The sequence below is a fragment of the Elgaria multicarinata genome, chromosome 1, assembly GCF_023053635.1.
Source record: "Elgaria multicarinata webbii isolate HBS135686 ecotype San Diego chromosome 1, rElgMul1.1.pri, whole genome shotgun sequence".
Taxonomy (NCBI): Eukaryota; Metazoa; Chordata; class Lepidosauria; order Squamata; family Anguidae; genus Elgaria; species Elgaria multicarinata.
In genome coordinates, this window is record NC_086171.1 from 89,294,230 (window position 1) to 89,313,423 (window position 19,194).

General features: G+C 42.6%; 1 protein-coding gene across 1 annotated transcript; it reads right to left on the reverse strand.

Annotated features, from left to right (window-relative positions):
* Positions 1-1,618: 1,618 nt before the first annotated feature.
* Positions 1,619-15,538, reverse strand: LOC134398691 (cytochrome c oxidase assembly protein COX18, mitochondrial). The gene is made up of 6 exons (XM_063126144.1): positions 15,203-15,538; positions 11,808-11,908; positions 8,219-8,382; positions 5,546-5,667; positions 3,406-3,513; positions 1,619-2,205 (listed from the first exon to the last, which is right to left on the reverse strand). Exons 1-6 carry the CDS (start codon positions 15,536-15,538, stop codon positions 2,035-2,037), a joined length of 1,002 nt encoding a protein of 333 aa, XP_062982214.1. The 3' UTR covers positions 1,619-2,034.
* Positions 15,539-19,194: the final 3,656 nt, after the last annotated feature.

Below are 19,194 nucleotides of genomic sequence, written 5' to 3' on the forward strand. Positions count from 1 at the left end.
TGCAGATTGTGTTGTGTTTAACCACAAAAAACCAAGATGCTTTTACGTGAAAAGGCTGAATCCAGTTGGTACTCACAAATGCCTTATTGGAATCTTTTTGGTTCTATAATTTATGCCTTTTAATACTTTTTACCATGACTGTTTTAATAACAGAGAATGTTTAGCTAGTATCAGCTGCTACTATCAAGATCAACTGCACAAATATAAATGGAATGTTAAGTTTTCCTTAGAATTGACTTGTAATTTTCTGCAGCACAGTAGCTGTTCCCCTGTTGCTCCAGTAATGGCTGAAATAAGGGGATTGGGTGCAACATGGTTGCATCCTACACCATTGCCACTGGCCCTAGCATGGGGTTAACTATGGCACCAGCCCCATGTGCCGTGCCACACTTCCAGAAGCCATGCCACAGTGTCTCCTGGACCACTGTGGGTGTAATGTATGAATCGGTCAGATGTTTGGTACTTAAGAAGTATTCTAACCCTTTTGTTGGCCCTGTCCCGTATGGGGGAGAGTTGAGTTTAAATTCCAGTCAATTTGTGTAGAGAATCACTTCTGTCAATCCACCTGAACTGTTGAACACAATTTAGCGCCCAATTAATTTTGAACATTGCTGGTTCCTTGCATGATTTACAGAATCCTGTATCTAAATGCAAACAAGAATTGAGTCTTCCTGGATGGATATATTAATGTAGCAAGAACAAGGCACATTCAAAACATGTCATATTCTATCTCAAAAGTGCTTTGCATGGTATTGTATGTCAGAAATATGACTCATTGCTTTACCTATTTTAGGCACTGAAATAAAGAGTTGTAAAGTCAGCCTTTTTGTGTACTTGTTTGTGTATGTGTGTTAAGAGTGCCTTCCTAGTTGACTGTTTCATTCTTTGTATTTGCTATTAATTGTATTTGAAATGCTGTAAACCACCATTAGTACTTTAAAGAGAGGCACTATAATAATTTTAGTAAGTGCTGATATAGCATATGAATGAGGAAGGCTGTGCTTTGAATTATATTTGTGCCTTAGATTCGTCTCAGCTTCCAATCTGCAATACAGGGAGAAGACTGATATGTACCCTAAGGAGTAGATAATGTATATGAACTGCTTTAAATTCTAAATAAATGATCAACAGTGGTATAACTAATATATCCTTTACTGATAGTTATGTCATTACTGTATTAATAGATTTGCAGCATGTGGATGGCAGAATAAGTCCTCCTGAATTCAGTGGGGTTTATTTCTATGTAAGTGTGCATGGGATAGTCTCTCTCAATTTAACTGTTTTAGTCAGTGCATTAATCAAGCTGAGTAAATACAACCATCTCAAAAGTCCACACCAAATCTCCATTTTAAGGTACTGTTTTCAAGACTGCCCAGCAACTGACACCATGGGACAGTGTTCCTTCCTCATACAGTTTTAACTGTGGTGACCAACAGGAGCTACAAGTAGATGGGATAGAATGTGAGGGGTGAGGAAAACATTTCTGTTGCTCTGTATTCCCATTCTAATTTGCAGTACAAAACCTTTAGGACAGAGACACATCTTCCCTGTTCCACAACTTAGGTATCCAGTCCACAGAAGAGGTTACACTCAGAACTCTAGCAGCAGACACAGTCCCTTTTTGTGATTTCTTAAACAGTTATTTTTATTCAGTCTGGGATTTTCGGATATGAAACATTTATGCATCCAAGACTCACTTCACCCATATGGGCAAGAATATCTTTTAAAGGACAAGCTGAAAACACCCACACAAATATTTGGGAAACTGCATACAATTCAGGGGGTTCTGAAGTAGTCACTGACAAAATAATTCCCAGGGGTGGGGTGGGGCTGGGCGCATATTTCCCCACTCCGCAAGCTCAAGGCCTCATATCACACATCTTAGTGATATGAACTTCTTTATTATCAAAATAAATATGCCATTTATCATTGGTTCAGTGGAGGTGCCACATTAAATATGGATCTTTCAACAGAGCATTATTCAATTCCAATCACTTCAGGCTATAGCGTAGGACTTCACAAAGCACAAATATTTCACTTCAAGAAATATTTCGCATAGAATGTAGTAACAATGTCTCTGTAAGGAGTGTCTGAATCAGACTTGGTCCGAGGTATGCGGCAGAGTCTACGGAAACTAGGAGAGCGTAGGAGAAGGTTGTGCGAAAGACCCATGAAGCTTGAAGACATCCAGTATAAAGCCATAGACTGCAATAAGAAAGAAAGGAAATACTACTTTCAACAAAGCAGATACAGTATAGATACTACAATTCCAAGTGAACACATGTTAACATTCTTTATTAGGAAATATCCTGAAGTGAAAAACTAGATTTATTTAATTAGATTTTAGGAGTTCAATAAGGCGCTCTCCCACCCCCATTTTGAACCTGGCTCTTACAATTAAGAAGACTTTTTTTTAAAAAGTCTTCTAGAAGTAACGTTTTACATATCATCACTTAAGATTAATGGGTTATATCCAACATTACACTAAAAACAGCAAGTCACAGGCAACAGGTTGCACGACAACTTGCACAAATGGAATCGAAGTGTTGAATCTTACAACTGTGCAAGGATAAAAACTATTAAGTGACAGAAGTGTGTGCTAGAGGAATGACACCACTGGATACAGCAATTCAATGAATTTTAACATCTCAGATGAAAGCACATCTTTTTTTTATGATCAGAGTAGAGCAGCCTAGCAGACAAAGCTGGATTTGGGCAAGGAAGACTTGGGTTCACATCTCTGCTAGGCCATGATGCTGAGAGGCCTTGGATCAGTCACTCAAGACCCCAGTACTGTGTCACTGAGCTCTTTGATACAAATATACTATTATAATTACATTATGTGATCTACACGTTTTTCCAAAGAAAAAATAGGAATATTCTCATGATTTTCTGCTGGAGATTTCCAGAGCAAGCTGTTCAGCCTTGGAAGCAAAGAGCATTTGGAAGTAGTGTGTATTACACATTTTTACACACAGTTTTAAAAAATGAAGTTGCCTTATACTAGGTTAGGCTTGTCAATCTAGCCCAGTACTGTTTACTCTGACTGCCACAAATTCTCCAGGGGTTCAGGCAGAGGTCTTTACATTACCCACTCTCTGATCCTTTTAAATTGAAGATGCCAAGAATTGAACCCGACACCTACATGCAAGGCGTGTGCTCAGCCAGAGAGCCATGGCCCCTTCCTCCACAACAGGAACAGCTCAGGGCATCTTCAGTATGCGACAGGTATACACAATGCTGGAGAATATCATTCTGCATGTGGCAGTTCCATCTTAAAACGAAGCATACCCAAGCTCCATGCTGGAAAACTGGGGGCTTATTTGTAATGAGTTTCTCAAAGCACACCAGGGCTTGGAAGAAAGGCCATTACCCACCCCCGTACTAGTGCTTTAAATTACTTACTGAAGGTACAGTGGCAGCAATTGGGATCATGAGTACAGACACTCCTCGGAAGAAGTTAGTGGCATACTTCTGAAACTTAGACAGTTCGGTTTTTCGCAAAGCAAAAATCTAGGAGGAGAAATTTCACTTTCAATATCTATAGGAAATGAAGTGTCAGCTGGTATGTTTAAGCAAATATGAAGCTCAATAACTGGGATCTTCAGGTCAAATGTGCTCCACTGTGTACATATGTAGCAGAGGAACAAGTATTTGGGTCATTAGCATAATCACATTACACTAAGGCAAGGATCAGGGCACCCAGGTGGGGAAAAGTAATGAACTGGTTTCTCTCTGATAGGGAATTAGTGACAAGAGAAGAGCCAGAGATTAAAATAATCACACTTACTATTACAGAAATTATATGGGATAGAGAGAGAATTAGAGCACAAATGTTACGTATTCCAGAGCAGGAGAGAAAAGGGCTTAACTTCTATGGATGCAGTGAGTACTGCAGACTAGGAAGCTGTCTTCTCATGCCAGACTGCACAGGTTATCCTTCTGCAAATCTATGATGGGGAACTGGAGGTCAGTAAATACCTAGAAACAGGTCCTTTTAGTCTTATGAATTTTGAGTTTTCTTGAATAGCTTAAATGGGACATGAGGCTATGTGTTTCCTTGGAACCCTAAATAATCAGAGAGCAAAACAACCAACACTGATATGGGCAAGAAAAACTGGGAGAAATGATGGTGAGTGAGTGAAGTTCACTTAGTGGTGGAATAACCAGGATTAACCAGGCCTGAACAAACAAGGATCAGGCCTTCTGGGAAGGAATGGATGGACCATTCAAAAAGAGTTTCATGTGTACTATTTCAGTGGATACTAATGTATACTCTATGTAGGCCAAACAATATTGGTACAACTTGGGGAAGAAGAAGCAAGGGAGGCTGGAGCAGGCAGAGACTATCGGAGCCTGCTTCAGCTGCACACACACACACACACCCCAGGGCTAACTGTCATCTTCACCCTGTGGGGAAGAAGGAGCTGTTGATCTGCCCCTCCATTGGGAGATGAGAGGACGGAGCAGGGCCTTCCCGCCAGCCTGAACAGTCTCTTTAATTTATTTTTATTTTTCTCCCTCTTCCCTATGTGTCATGTCTTTTTTAGAATGTAAGCCTGAGGGCAGGGACTGTCTTCTTTACTGATCAATTGTAAGCCGCTCCGAGAGCCTTTTTGGCTGAGGTGCAGGATAAAAATACTCTAAATAAATAAATAAATTTGGATGGTTTGATTGTGGTTTAGCTTGATTGTCCTAGGTACCTGGCCGGGAAGAAGGGATCTGCGTATTTCCAGAGATCTCACACCTCTTTGCATAACAAGCGCAAACCATTCCTCTTTTATGTAGAGATGTAAAAGCCCAGAAAAATTGGGGGGGGGAAGTACTTTTTTTCTTAGGACCTTTCCTCCCCAAACCTGAACAACTTTGGATTATGAAATATTTTCTTTCAGAATTTAAGACAATCTGTTTACTCAGCCTTGATTCTCTCCATTTCTAAAAACTATATAATAGGACTTTGATAGAGAGACTAGAGATTTAAAATGTCTGGAAATAATGAATCCATGGGTTGTTTTTTTAATTCTTTCTGTAAGATCCCCAGCATAATTGTGAAGCAGGCAGGACTGGAAACGGGTCTCCTCCCACTGAAAGAGGAGCAAGCATAAAGTCATTTGTATAACCTTACCTCTGAAGCAAGTGAGAGGAGTAACTTACTTCTGGATAATCTTCACTAGAAAAGAATAAATTTTCATCGTTGCCTATTGAGGCTATTTGGATATTCACACATCATCTATAACTGTGCTAGCAAATGTAGTAAAATCTATTATGCTCACTGCAACATTGTCAGGAATTATCTGCAGCAAGCAAAGCAATAAAATTCTCAAACTGAAATTAAAATATTAGAGTGATTACTAAACACCATATTGGCAATTGTAATATTTTCACCAGGATGTCTCAAATGTAGGAGTGAAAGTATACAACTTTTTGATATCCTCTCTCTCTACTGAGAAACTGCTGTGCTACTTGTAATGCAGTAAATTACAAGCCAGCTAAAGAACTGTAGCAGATACGATTATATAATAGTCTCAACTCTACTCTTCAATACCTCCACTATCAGAAGATTAAGAATTCCAAGAGCGATCGGCAAAATCCAAGTTGAGTCAGGTACAGTGAGGTCTTTAAACCAGAGTATACCTCCTGTGGAAAGCTGTTCCTGAATGAAAAGCCCTGTTGAAAACATAAGACACACACAATTGATATATTTTTGCTACCTATAGTGAATGTGGCTAGTGTTCAGCAGGGATGGGGTTGACCAGTTAATCTGAATCCAGAGAAGGAAAGATCATTGGCAGCTCAGAGAGAAATGATTGGCAGCTTCTGAGCTTTGGACTCTCTTCCAGTGATTCAGATTTGCAGCCCCTGCAATCCATCATTGCACCTGGAAAGTCAGGCTACAGCTGTGGCTAAGAACGCATGCTGGTGAAACAAGCGCCAACCTTTCTTCTTGGATAAACTACATAACCTCAGCAAAGGTTCCTGTATTTTAATTTGGTGCAACTCTTAAAAATCTGTCAGCAGTTTCAACCAATGCAGAATGTGCTATACCCCTGATATGTTTGGGCTTCTGAATGCACAGTACATTGATGCACCAGAGATTAATCTGATTGCCTGGGGTCTTCTCTGAATAGCTTTTATTGGCTTGCTTAGACAACATCTCCCTTATCTATTCTCCATCACAATCATTAAGACCAACTGAGAGGCCTGTCCTAACTGTACAGCCCTGAAAATGAAAAGCCCAGTAGCAGCATATTCATTTACCGGATTTGCATTTGACAGTGGCAAATCATGGGTTAATTAACCTACAATTTCCTGTGGTATGTGCTAGGCATGATCCAATTTGAATATGCAGCCTCCAATTGGGCCGAACCTAGGTTGCTCAATGACATACGAACCCAGACATTTTAAGTTGTTTGTGGGTTAAACAATCGAAAGTTTCCAGGTTCACATGTTATGGAGCAACTTACAATCAGGCTGATCAGAGGCTGTATACTGAAGTTGGAACCAAATAGTCGCACAGCAAATAGTAAGTTAATTAATGATTTGCTGTCATAGGCTATGCTCATTTGTAACATTAAACCATAAATCAGTGTTAGGGGGAGAATGTGCTCTGAATCAGTGTTGGGAGGAGAATGTGCTCTACTTCACACATGGTGGGAAAAATAAATGAAGTTTGTTATGAACTGCTTCTGGTAGACGCTCTTTACAAACCAGTCCCCATCCCTCCCACTACGTGCTGGGGAGAAAGAGCAAGTGGAACGCGCAAGGCCTGCTGTGTATCATTCTTCTTAATGCTAAACCAGGGTTTAGTATTATGTCTCAATACAGCTAGAATGTAAAATAGTATTAATCTTTGCACCAAAGTAGCTTTTTCTTTATAATGCAGTAGCTAGCACTCTGATAAATGGAGCTGAATTGAGTTGTCTGAAGCTCATTGGGGACTTGTTGCCTCTTCCTTGGATTCTTTGACCCTAGTTTGCATGTAACTGCTACCCCATTGATTGAACAACCCGTGGGTTGTCATGCATGAGCAGAGACAAGTGGGCACACTGCCTCCCACATGTCTGGCCCTTCTGTTTTTACTCCATGACACATGGTAGGTTGTGGAATGTGGCGTTCAAACCCAGACCAATGCTTTTTTTAAGAGTTAATCCATGGTTTGTTGTTGGGTTAACTTTTGGGCTGTTTGTAAACAACCCATTGTTCCGGGCTTACACATTCACAACCTACAGAAGGGGACCATGCTCCCCTATATACTTGTCCCCATCAAACCAGAGTTTCACATCCATATTCGCCTTCTCCTGATCACGAACAGGAAAAGGACAGAGGTGAAACTGACATTTACTACTAATCTTTGTTGTGCTCTCAATTTAATTCAACTTCATAAAATATTTGTTTCTTAAAGTTGATGTTGGCCTGATAGATTGCTACACACAGAAAATGTAATTTCAGCGTGGATGAAGTTTTGTGGTGAGAATATAAATAATTGTGCCAACTGATAATAATGATGGCTGCCTGCTTCTATATACTGATATTATTACATGAGCGTGTCATTAGCCTCAAAACAACATCAGCTGGCCAGTAGTCTTAGTGGTAGCCTTAAGGGCCACAAGTTGTGTTTAATGTTCTTATGTTGACGATCTCTGCCTTAGGTTCTTATTAGCTAATAGCTAACAAGTTGTCTTAAACTTGAAGTGAGATACTTTTGTTCAACTACTGGTAAAGAAACAGATCTGGGACAAAACAAGCCCGGAACAATGGGTTGTTTATAAACAACCCAAAAGTTAACCTAACAACAAACCATGGATTAACTCTAAAAAAAGCATTGGTCTGGGTTTGGACGCCACACTCCACGTGGAGTAAAAACAGAAGGGCCAGACATGTGGGAGGCAGTGTGCCCACTTGTCTCTGCTCATGCATGACAATCCACGGGTTGTTCAATCAATGGGGTAGCAGTTAAATGCAAACTAGGGTCATAGAATCCAAGGAAGAGGCAACAAGTCCCCAATGAGCTTCAGACAACTCAATTCAGCTCCATTTATCAGAATGCTAGCTACTGCATTATAAAGAAAAAGCTACTCTGGTGCAAAGATTAATACTATTTTACATTAGCTAAATAGCTAACAAGGTGTCTTAAACTTGAAATGAGATACTTTTGTTAAACTACTGGTAAAGAAACAGATCTGGGGCAAAACACATAACACAAGGTTAAAATTATTACCTTCAGAAGCTCCTCTACCAATACTGAGGTTACGCAAAGCTATAGAAACAAAGACCCACACTGGAATCTGTATCCATATGAGCAGGCTGGCTTTGAAAGGGTGGCAATTGTCTCGAACGTAGAGCTCTGACACAATCCTTTTCAGATTTTTCTTGAAATAGAAACTGGTTGAAAAGACAAGCAAAACACAGCTCTATAAACTAACAGTACAATCCTATACATGTATTACTTCTAAGTCTACTTGGGTTAAGTGGAACATACTCTATGTGTGATTTTAAGGCAGCTTTAAAGACTAGCCTTTTCCGGCAGGCCTATCCAGATCAATGTTAAATCATGAATTTTTAAGATGTATTGATTCCTGTTCTAATGTTGTTCCCCGCCTCGATCCAAAGGGAGAGGCGGGTAAGAAGTATTATTATTATTATTATTATTATTATTATTATTATTATTATTATACACATTTGAGAGTACAGAAATAGTCTTATTTTATTTATTTATTTAAACTGACTATAGGTAGAGGAAGCATCATGGACATTAACCATGTTCAGGATTGGCATGTAAAGCTCAGCTTTTCTTAAATAAGACACCACATTCAATTTAAATCAGAAAGCTACAGGCAAAACTATTTTTCATTTCACGTGCAACAATGCATGTTACTCATGTTTCAAGTATTTTTCTTTTGTATAGCATTCCTATATTTAAGTATTATTTTTGATATATTAATCTACTAGTTTTATTCTTCAACACCACTACATTCCAAATGTTCAGGAATCAAATCCACACTGGAATATATATATAATTCTGCTCATCACTGTGAGCAGGGATCATACAAAAAGGCCTATTCTGCTTTGCACAGCAGTTTACTTGTATTATGGAGAAGAAAAGGCACTGGTAGATCTGAAAGGAAATAGAACCAGCAGACAGATTAGCAAATGTCTAGCTCCTTCTCTCTTTCACCCCTCTGTTTTTACACAGCATTTCTTTTTCACTGAGCTGGTGTGGAGCAAGCAGGAGAAATACCAATTTTGTAAGCCGAAAGCAAACCGCCAAATCATAGAATCATAGAATAGCAGAGTTGGAAGGGGACTACAAGGCCATCGAGTCCAACCCCCTGCTCAATGCAGGAATCCACCCTAAAGCATACCTGACAGATGGTTGTCCAGCTGCCTCTTGAATGCCTCTAGTGTGGGAGAGCCCACAACCTCCCTAGGTAGCTGATTCCACCGTCACACTGCTCTAGCAGTCAGGAAGTTTTTCCTGATGTCCAGCCGGAATCTGGCTTCCTTTAACTTGAGTCCATTATTCCGTGTCCTGCACTCTGGGAGGATCGAGAAGAGATCCTGGCCCTCCTCTGTGTGACAACCTTTTAAGTATTTGAAGAGTGCTATCATGTCTCCCCTCAATCTTCTCTTCTCCAGGCTAAACATGCCCAGTTCTTTCAGTCTCTCTTCATAGGGCTTTGTTTCTAGACCTCTGATCATCCTGGTTGCCCTCTTCTGAACACGCTCCAGCTTGTCTGCGTCCTTCTTGAATAGAGGGGATCCTAATGACAGGATCCCCTCTATTCAGAAGAAAGCCCCCACTGAGTTCAATGGGTCTTACAATTTTTATTTAAATTGGATTTTTTTAATAAAATGCTTTTTGAGGAAAAATCTATCTAAAGATAGTTTTCTATTTAAGATACATTATAGTCCAAGGGTTATTCATCATGAAATAAGGATTTGTTTTTAATTATGTAGCATGAGGCTGTTTAAATTTTTTGGTAAATGAATTCCATTAATCCATTCACAATGTCATGCTCTTCCAGAGGTTTCTTTAAGATTATTTTTCTCCTTCCAATAAAGTACAGCAGAAAAGTTGCCCAAATATGAATGATTAACCTATTAAACTGGAGATAGTTCATCTCACATTAATTTCATAATTATCTATGAAGTGTTTCTAATAGTATAACCAAATCAGTATTTTTTTTTTGATATAACTGTAAAACTAATCTGAAAAGTTGCTATTCTAAAAATGAAACCTTCATCTGGCTGTAAATATTAAGATTATACCAGCAAGAATGAGCAAGAGTGCACTTTTGTGTGTGGGGGGGGGGGGAGTCACATGATTAAATCGAGTCTTTCGGAGTAGTGATTTAAATCGTGAATTAAATCATGATTTAAATCCAATTGATTTAAGTCAAATCCACCCTGCTTCTGAGTAAATATGCATAGGACTGGGCAAGGTGCAAAAGACTACTATAGCTAACATTGCTGTAGCGTCCATATGTTATGGACTGTAAGTTATATTCAGACAAACAATCAGAGGTCAGAGGAGAACTGTAACTTTAGGAACTTTAAACCAAACTTTAAACCAAATGCAGTTACAAGATGGGGGATACTTGGCTCAGCAATACTACAAATGAGAAGGATCTTGGAATTGTTGTAGATCACAAGCTGAATATGAGCCAACAGTGCGATATGGCTGCAAGAAAGGCAAATGCTATTTTGGGCTGCATTAATAGAAGTATAGCTTCCAAATCACGTGAGGTACTGGTTCCTCTCTATTCGGCTCTGGTTAGGCCTCATCTAGAGTATCATGTCCAGTTCTGGGTTCCACAATTCAAGAAGGACGCAGACAAGCTGGAGCATGTCTAGAGGAGGGCAACCAGGATGATCAGGGGTCTGGAAACAAAGCCCTATGAAAAGAGACTGAAACAACTGGGCATGTTTAGCCTGGAGAAGAGAAGATGGAGGGGAGACATGATAGTACTCTTCAAATACTTAAAAGGTTGTCACACAGAGGAGGGTCAGGATCTCTTCTCGATCCTCCCAGAGTGCAGGACACAGAATAACGGGCTCAAGTTAAAGGAAGCCAGATTCCAGCTGGACATCAGGAAAAACGTCCTGACTGTTAGAGCAGTACGACAATGGAATCAGTGACCTAGGGAGGTTGTGGGCTCTCCCACACTAGAGGCCTTCAAGAGGCAGCTGGACAACCATCTGTCAGGGATGCTTTAGGGTGGATTCCTGCATTGAGCAGGGGGTTGGACTCGATAGCCTTGTAGGCCGCTTCCAACCCTGCTATTCTATGATTCTATGAAATAGTGCCTGAGTTAACTTTTTCTTCCCTTCCTTCTTTTGTGTCATGTCTTTTAGATTGAACACCTGAGGGCAGGGACCTGCTTGTTTTTTTATTGTTCTGTAAGCCACTCTGAGAGCCTTTCTGGCTTTAAACAAAAAAATAAATATTAACAAATAAAATACAACAATTAGGTCATTGTAATGGGGAGAGAAGACAGCAAAAAGGATTACATTGATCTTTCAAAGGGATGACAATATGTACAAAGGTTTGACAGAAAGTAGAGAAACGGAAGGGTCTCTCGGAGATGGGTCTGTGAGCAGCACAGAGAACAGTGTAAGTCTAACCTAGGATACAAAACACAGAACAATTATACATTTCAAGGAAGGGGGGACCACTACAGAACCACCATTCACATGGGAAACTTTCAGGCATATCTATGGCTATGACCAATCCACACGTTAAATATTAAAGAATTTTCATAGTTATTCCAGCTGGATTAATTAGGACACTGTTGAAATGCTTTTACCTGGCTAACTTTTCAGACCAACCCTGTTGTTTTGCACAAACAGAAACTTCATAGCGAAGATGCTTGGCTAGGCTTTGAATTTCAGGCTGCAGGTTTTCCAACTAGCTGAAAAGGACATGGGAGATTTAGTTATAAACCAATAAAGTACTGCTTTCTCAGCTACTCTTCTCTAAAGAGTCGTATCTTAACCTTAATGCATAGTCTGGTTTAGTCCTAGATATCTTGAGTACCAGTAAAAATGTGGAACTTGTGCTTATTAGCATCACTAAATTTCTGTTTTTAAATCTTGCTTGAAAAAAATTCTTTTCTCGAAAGCTTTTTAACCGCAGCGTGGTCATACTAGTCAATATTTATTTTATTTATTTTATTTTATTTATTTATTTATTACATTTTTATACTGCCCAATAGCTGAAGCTCTCTGGGCGGTTCACAAAAATTAAAACCATAATAAAACTACCAACAGGTTAAAAGCACAAATACAAAATACATTATAAAAAGCACAACCAGGATAAAAACCACGCAGCAAAATTGATATAAAATTAAAATACAGAGTTAGAACAGTAAAATTTAAGTTAAAATTAAGTGTTAAAATACTGAGAGAATAAAAAGGTCTTCAGCTGGCGACGAAAGGAGTACAGTGTAGGTGCCAGGCAGACCTCTCTGAGGAGCTCATTCCACAACCAGGGTGCCACAGCGGAGAAAGCCCTCCTCCTAGTAGCCGCCTGCCTCACTTCCTTTGGCAGGGGCTCACGGAAAAGGGCCCATGTAGATGATCTTAAGGTTCGGGCAGGTACATATGGGAGGAAGCATTCCTTCAAATAACCTGGCCCCAAACCGTTTAGGGCTTTAAATGTCAATACCAGCACTTTGAATCGGGCCCAGACCTGGACTATTAGCCAATGAAGCTGTAAAAGGACTGGCGTAATGTGGTCTCGCCGGCCAGTCCCTATTAGTAAACGGGCTGCCCTGTTTTGTACCAGCTGAAGCTTCTGGACCATTTTCAAAGGCAGCCCCACGTATAACGCATTGCAGTAATCCAAACGAGAGGTTATCAGAGCATGGATCACTGTAGCTATACTGTAGTTTTAATGTCCCCTACCCCTATTGGTTTTTCCCCTCCCTCCCATCTGTTACGGTGATTTTAGATTGTAAGCCATATGGCAGATGGTCTTGTTTTGTTTTATTCTGTACAGCGCCTCTGGTGCCACAAGGGGATGGGGCTTGGCCTCTAAACCCTGCTCCCTGGAGAAATCCCGATGGTCACCTCCCATCTCAGACTGGAGATAACTGGGGATATAGGTGGTGGTGAACATGGCCGGCACTGGGAAGTGTGGCTGCTCTTTTCTGTGCTGGCTGAGTCACAGCCTCTGTGCTGAGAGCTCAGAGAAAGGCAAAATAGGCAGGGTGGCCATACCCACCGATGCCATCCAGCCCACAGAGGGTTGGGGTGCGTGTGTGTGTGTAATTTGGTCCCTGTTATACATGGTTCTTCAAAGTACCCTATTTCTTCGCTTCTAAGATGCACTTCTAAGATGGACAGAAGAAAAAAAAAACTTGTTTCTTGTTCTCCCTTGAACAATATGACAGAAAACTTCAGTTGAAGACAGTCGCTGGTAACAGAAGGCTACCTATTCACTTGTTGCATGTCTTTTGGTCTATATCTAACAATGTAACATGTGCCAGCACATGTTTGCTGCACAGCTCATTGAGTGTGCTACACAGTGTGCTACACTACATTGAGCATTGATTTGGTGGCAGAATTGAGTTTTTAGTTGTGGTCTGTGTGAAGCAGTCTGCAGTGTGTTCCATTTGGTCAGGGGTGGTCAAGTTGTGGCCCTCCAGATCTTATTGGCCTGCTAATCTCATCAGTCCCAGCCAACATACCCCATTTCTTCGATTCTAAGATGCACTTTTTTCCCCATATAAACATCTCTAAAAATGGGGTGCGTCTTAGAATCGCAGGTGTGTCTTAGGTGTTTTTTTTCTGTTTGTGGTACTGAAATTAGTGTGCGTTTTACAATCGATGGGATCTTACAATCGAAGAAATACAGGTATGTAAGATGCCAGCAGTGAAAGATCAGGGTGGGGAACAATATCTCAAGGGATGGGTGAAAAGGAAGGTGACAGGATATAAGGTAATTGCTGCGATCTATTGAAAGTCAACCCTGCACACACTGGGTCAGGGTTTCCTACTCAGCAGAGCAGCTCTCCCACAGCGACCTATTGAAAAGATAATATATTATGGGTATACTAAATAAGTTTTACAGAATGGCAAAAAAGAGAAGCAGCTGTCGAAGCGCACCAAACAATAAAAGCTAGTAATCCTCTTGGAAGTCAAGGACACTGATGAACTCCACTTGGGCTGTAGCTAGACCTAAAGTTTATCCTGGGATCATCCAGGGTTCGCCCCTGCCTGAGCACTGGATTCCCTGTGTGTCACCTAGATGAACAGGTTTGGCCCCTGGACGATCCAGGAATAAACCTTAGCTCTAGCTATAGTCTTAGTTAAATGTCTTTCAAGACTTTGTATTACATTCCTGTTGTAATGGCCAATACAAATCTACTACTACTACTATTTATTTATTTATTGCATTTTTATATCACCCAGTAGCCGAAGCTCCCTATTACTGTGAAGTTCATGAGGGACCCAAGAGATTTCCCTTTTTTCCTTTCTTTCTCCACCCGCCTGCGCTTTCTCACTGGAAACACTTCCTCCTTCCCGCTACTCCAGATGTACAAGGTGGGGCACGTTTTACCAGCGATGCGGAGGAGCGCCGCCTATGCTCAGGGGGGCTTCGGCCTATTCATAACAATAAAGCTGCAGGTGCTCTGCCCTCTTTTGAATCTGGTCACTCTAGTATAGCTCCTGCAGCTTTAACTGTGGTGATGAAGAGGGAATTTCACCAGGTTCCCCATATATACAAATGACACTTGCTGAAATTCCCCTTCCTATGCAACTGTTAAAGATACAGGAGCCCTGTCCTCCTTTTCAAATGGTCACCCTAGTAAATGCTGACTAAGTCCATAGCTAGACCTAAGGTTTATCCCAGGATCATCCCGGGTTCGACCCTGCCTGAGCACTGGATGCCCTGTGTGGCACTTAGGTGAACAGGTTTGACCCCTGGACGATCCTGGGATAAACTTTAGGTCTAGCTACGGTCTCAGACTTCGTATCACATTCATGTTGTAACGGCCAATACAAACCTACCACTCTTACTATGAAGTTCACGAGGGACCCAAGAGATTTCCCTTTTTTCCTTTCTTTCTTTCTTTCTCCCCGCCCCCGCTTCCCCCGTCCCGCTACTCCAGATGTAAAAGGTGGGGCACGTTTTACCAGCGCTGCGGAGGAGCTCCGCCTATGCTCAGGGGCGCCTCGGCCTGCCGCTGGGACCCACCTTGGCAAGGACGCGGCTCTGCTGGGCGGCGAGAGGCAGGGTGAGGCCGGTGCGGAAGACGGCGCTGGCGGCCAACACGGCGGCCCACCAGGGCAGCCCCGACGCGGCCTGCATCGCCACCAAGCCCGACTCCATCCACGCGACGGGCGCCGACGAAGACAGCGCCTCATACCAGCCCCAGGAGGGGTCTCCGGGGGCGCCTCCACCGGCCCCAGCGGGCGCGGGCGCGCTCAGGGCGCGAGCTCCGCCGCAGCGCAGCAGGAGGCGGCCAGTGCTGCGCAGCCCGCGCGCGGCTGAGGAAACGGCCAGGAGGCCGGAAAGGGCGCGGGGCGCCATCTTGCTCGCCGCACCGCGCGGGCGCCTCAGGCCACCAACGCCCCGCTCTGCTCCTCCAGGCTTCCAAACGCCCCAGCTCCCGAGCTCTCGCTCGGCGTTTTCTTGGTGGCGAAAGAGGAGCGCGCTTGCATGCACGCACGAAGGCAGGACTTGGGTGGAGTTCCTCACCCTGGCGCTTTCCAGGTGGGTTGGACTTCAACTCATGGCTGGGGTGTGCTGGGAGTTGTAGTCCAATACATCTAGAGGGGGCCCAGGTTGGGTAAGGTACAGTGACCCTATGAAAAGGAGGACAGAGCTCCTGTATCTTTACCAGTTGCATAGAAAAGGGAATTTCAGCAAGTGTCATTTGTATATATAGAGAACCTGGTGAAATTCCCTCTTCATCACAACAGTTGAAGCTGCAGCAGCTATACTAGAGTGACCAGATTCAAAAGAGGGCAGGGCACCTGCACCTTTAACTGTGATGATGAAGAGGGAATTTCTCCAGGTTTCCCATATATACAAAAGACATCTGCTGAAATTTCCTTTTCAATACAACTGTTAAAGATACAGGAGCCCTGTCCTCCTTTTCATATGATCACCCTAGGTAAGGCTGGTCTGGGACGAGCAAGGCAGCTGCCTCAGGTAATTGATATGAAGTGTAAAGGAAGGGTAGCAAAGGCTTTTGTTGTTTATTCCTTCAGCCACTTCCTCTTCGTGACTTCATGGACCAGCCCACGCCAGAGCTTTCTGTCGGCCGTCACCACCCCTATCATCCCCAAGGTCGAGTCCGTCACCTCCAGAATATCATTCATCCATCTTGCCCTATAATATTTAACACACAATCGTATGCATGTTTAGACTAGGGTGACCCTATGAAAAGGAGGACAGGGCTCCTGTATCTTTAACAGAAGATAGAAAAGGGAATAGAAAAGAGAATTTCAGCAGGTGTCATTTGTATATAGAGAACCTGGTGAAATTCCCTCTTCATCACAACAGTTGAAGCTGCAGCAGCTATACTAGAGTGACCAGATTTAAAAGAGGGCAGGGCACCTGCAGCTTTAACTGGTGTGATTTAGAAGAAATTTCACCAGATTCTCCGTATATACAAATGACAACTGCTGAAATTCCCTTTTCTATGCAACTGTTAAAGATACAGGAACCCTGTCCTCCTTTTCATAGGGTCACCCTAGTTTAGACAGAACAAAGTCCTACAACTCCCAGCATTCCTCAGCCAGCATAGCTGTAGGATTTTGGTTCTGTCTAAATATGTGTCGGTTTGTAGGGCGCAATCCTATGCATGTTTAGACAGAAAACAGTTCTACAACTGCCAGCATTCCCCAGCCAGCCATGTCGCAGGGCAGTTGCAATCGAGTGCAGCAGGGATAAACTAGTGAGCTGGAGGAAAGAAAGGGTGCATTCAGACAACACTTTAGCCAACGGAAAGGAAATAGACACCTCAATGGATGGCAAATCCGAGTGTGCCTTTGGACTGCCTCCTCTCCATGGAGTTGTCTCTCCCACTGCACCTGTAGGCCCTCCCCACCAAATGGCGGTGATAGCCCCCAGAATGAGCGAGGGTGGGTGAGCTGAGTAGGTCCACTCCTCGGCGTGTACTTTGCCAATGGACACACCAGGTTGGAGAATGCAAGTTAAAGTTTATTCATAAGTTAATGTTGCAACATGGAACTCCAGCGCAAAATGCAAATTAAGAGTTCCCCGAACAAAGAGATCCTCTAGAACAGTGGGCGGCCAAAGTGGGCGGCACCGCCCCCGGTGGTGGGATTGCATAGGGGGGGGCGCTGTCTTTTCTGAGACACGCATCTCCAGAAGGTCTTAAAACCCAGGGACATTTTTATGGGAGAAGGTAGCTTGGTCATGTAGGGAAAGAATCCACACATGTATTAATACCGTTTAAGAAGAATCCTTTTAACGGTGAATTGAAATGCTTCAAAAGCACCAAAACACTAATGAAGAGACTCGGTGTGCCACGCCACGCCAGCTGCAAAACAGAGGCGTTCACTCTCTTTTCCCTTCTTCCCTCAGCAAGCCTGCGGTAGGTGCTTCCCATTTAAAGGGGATGCGCGCAGGGGGCACTGGGCATGAGTTTGTGGAACCAAGGGGGCAGTTACCTGAAAAAGTTTGGGAACCACTGCTCTAGAATATATAGACTCTGATTACATCACTTTGTAAGTAACATTATTGGTCAGTTTGCTTATCTCTAATGGACCTTACTGACCCATGCTCTGTTAATCAAACTAGGTTACATTGCCAATACAAGGTAAGGTGAATACAATTCATATGTCACAGCTCACATTCGACACTGATTGGTTGAAAGTTTTTCCTTTGTCTAAGATGAACATAGAATCCACCATGCAGGAATGTTGGGGGTGGTGGTTCTTAACCTTTCACCTGGAGCATAGACTTATTCCACAAAATGAAATTCCCTTTTACACACATCAGCGGCACTGGTCAGTGCTTATCTTACTAGAGCTGCCATTACGGGGGGGACGATTGAAGACAATTGGGGCTCCTGAAGCGCTCACCAGCATGGCAATACAGCCCCATGGGGCTAGTGTGGCCAGGTTTCTGACACTCTTGCCTCGCGCCTCTGTGGATGGGAGAATAATAAACAGAGTCTGCCAGACAACATGCAAAGCAACAGTTGTCGGGATAGTTTGTTAGCATAACCACCTCCATTTTAAAAAGGAAACTGTGAAACACACCAAGCAAAATGTCATGATGTCCTGTATGAGAATGTCTCCTTGAGTGCATCTTTCTTATCTAAACATAAACAAGAGTTCTGGCTCCAGCTGGCTCCAGTGCTGCTGTGTCGAAGTTAACTTCTGTAACTTACTGTCAGGCCAAAGGTATTGTTTACAGAACTGTTTAGCATAATTAGCTATGCCCCAGTGTTATGTTCTGATTGGTTAATGCTGCAACAGGGCCCTGCCCCTTGCAAGCTCAAATACTGTACTGTATTCCCTATGTCTTTTGTCTGATTGCTCCCTTTGAAGAGACCAGGCCTTGATTACTAATCAATAAAGCGCTTTTGAACCCTCTGTCGCTGGAATGGTGGAGTCGTGCTTAAGGGCTGTTTGGATTTCGTCCTTGGGTGAAAAGAACATTGATCTAACAAGTTAACGTTGTGTTTCTCCATTCACTATTTTGGGAAAATAGACAACTGACGGTTGTGTGTTGCCTGACAACACAATAAGCAACTCAACTGATGGTTGACTAATTAAGCAACCGTTGCTTATCATGTCGTTGGAACCCAACCAAAGTCAAAGTGGAGAAATACCAGTTGGGTGTTCTCTAATTCTATCAGGTGCTTTCAATGCAATCGTTTTTGGGGATTGCCTTATTTTGTATGAGGCCTTGTTGATTGTGCTCTCACCCCATCCCACAGTCTGAAATTTGGTGGGGTGGAGATGAGGCACGGCTTTTCCAATTGCAGTGCCAAGATTGGAACATCTTGCCAAATAGAGCTCATGCAGTTACTGCTTTGTTTGCCTTTTAGTGAGCACCTGATAATGGCTTCAAGAGAGCTTTTTGTCTGGATTAGTATTTGCTGGTACAGCAACCATGAATTTTCATTTGGTTGTTTTAAATTTTCCTTTGTGGCTGTCCCAGAATATTTATCCAGGCCGGAAACTAGGCTCCTCTACTGTCCTTTT

Bases quoted from the DNA above. Each gene is read 5' to 3' on its own strand.
- LOC134398691 (XM_063126144.1), bottom strand. From the start codon at position 15,538: ATGGCGCCCCGCGCCCTTTCCGGCCTCCTGGCCGTTTCCTCAGCCGCG. The intron at 8,383-11,807 runs GTAAAAGCATTT...CTTTTCAACCAG, and splicing joins TGGTCTGAAAAGTTAGCCAG to TTTCTATTTCAAGAAAAATC. The intron at 2,206-3,405 runs GTAAGTAATTTA...TTCTTATTGCAG, and splicing joins TTGCTGCCACTGTACCTTCA to TCTATGGCTTTATACTGGAT.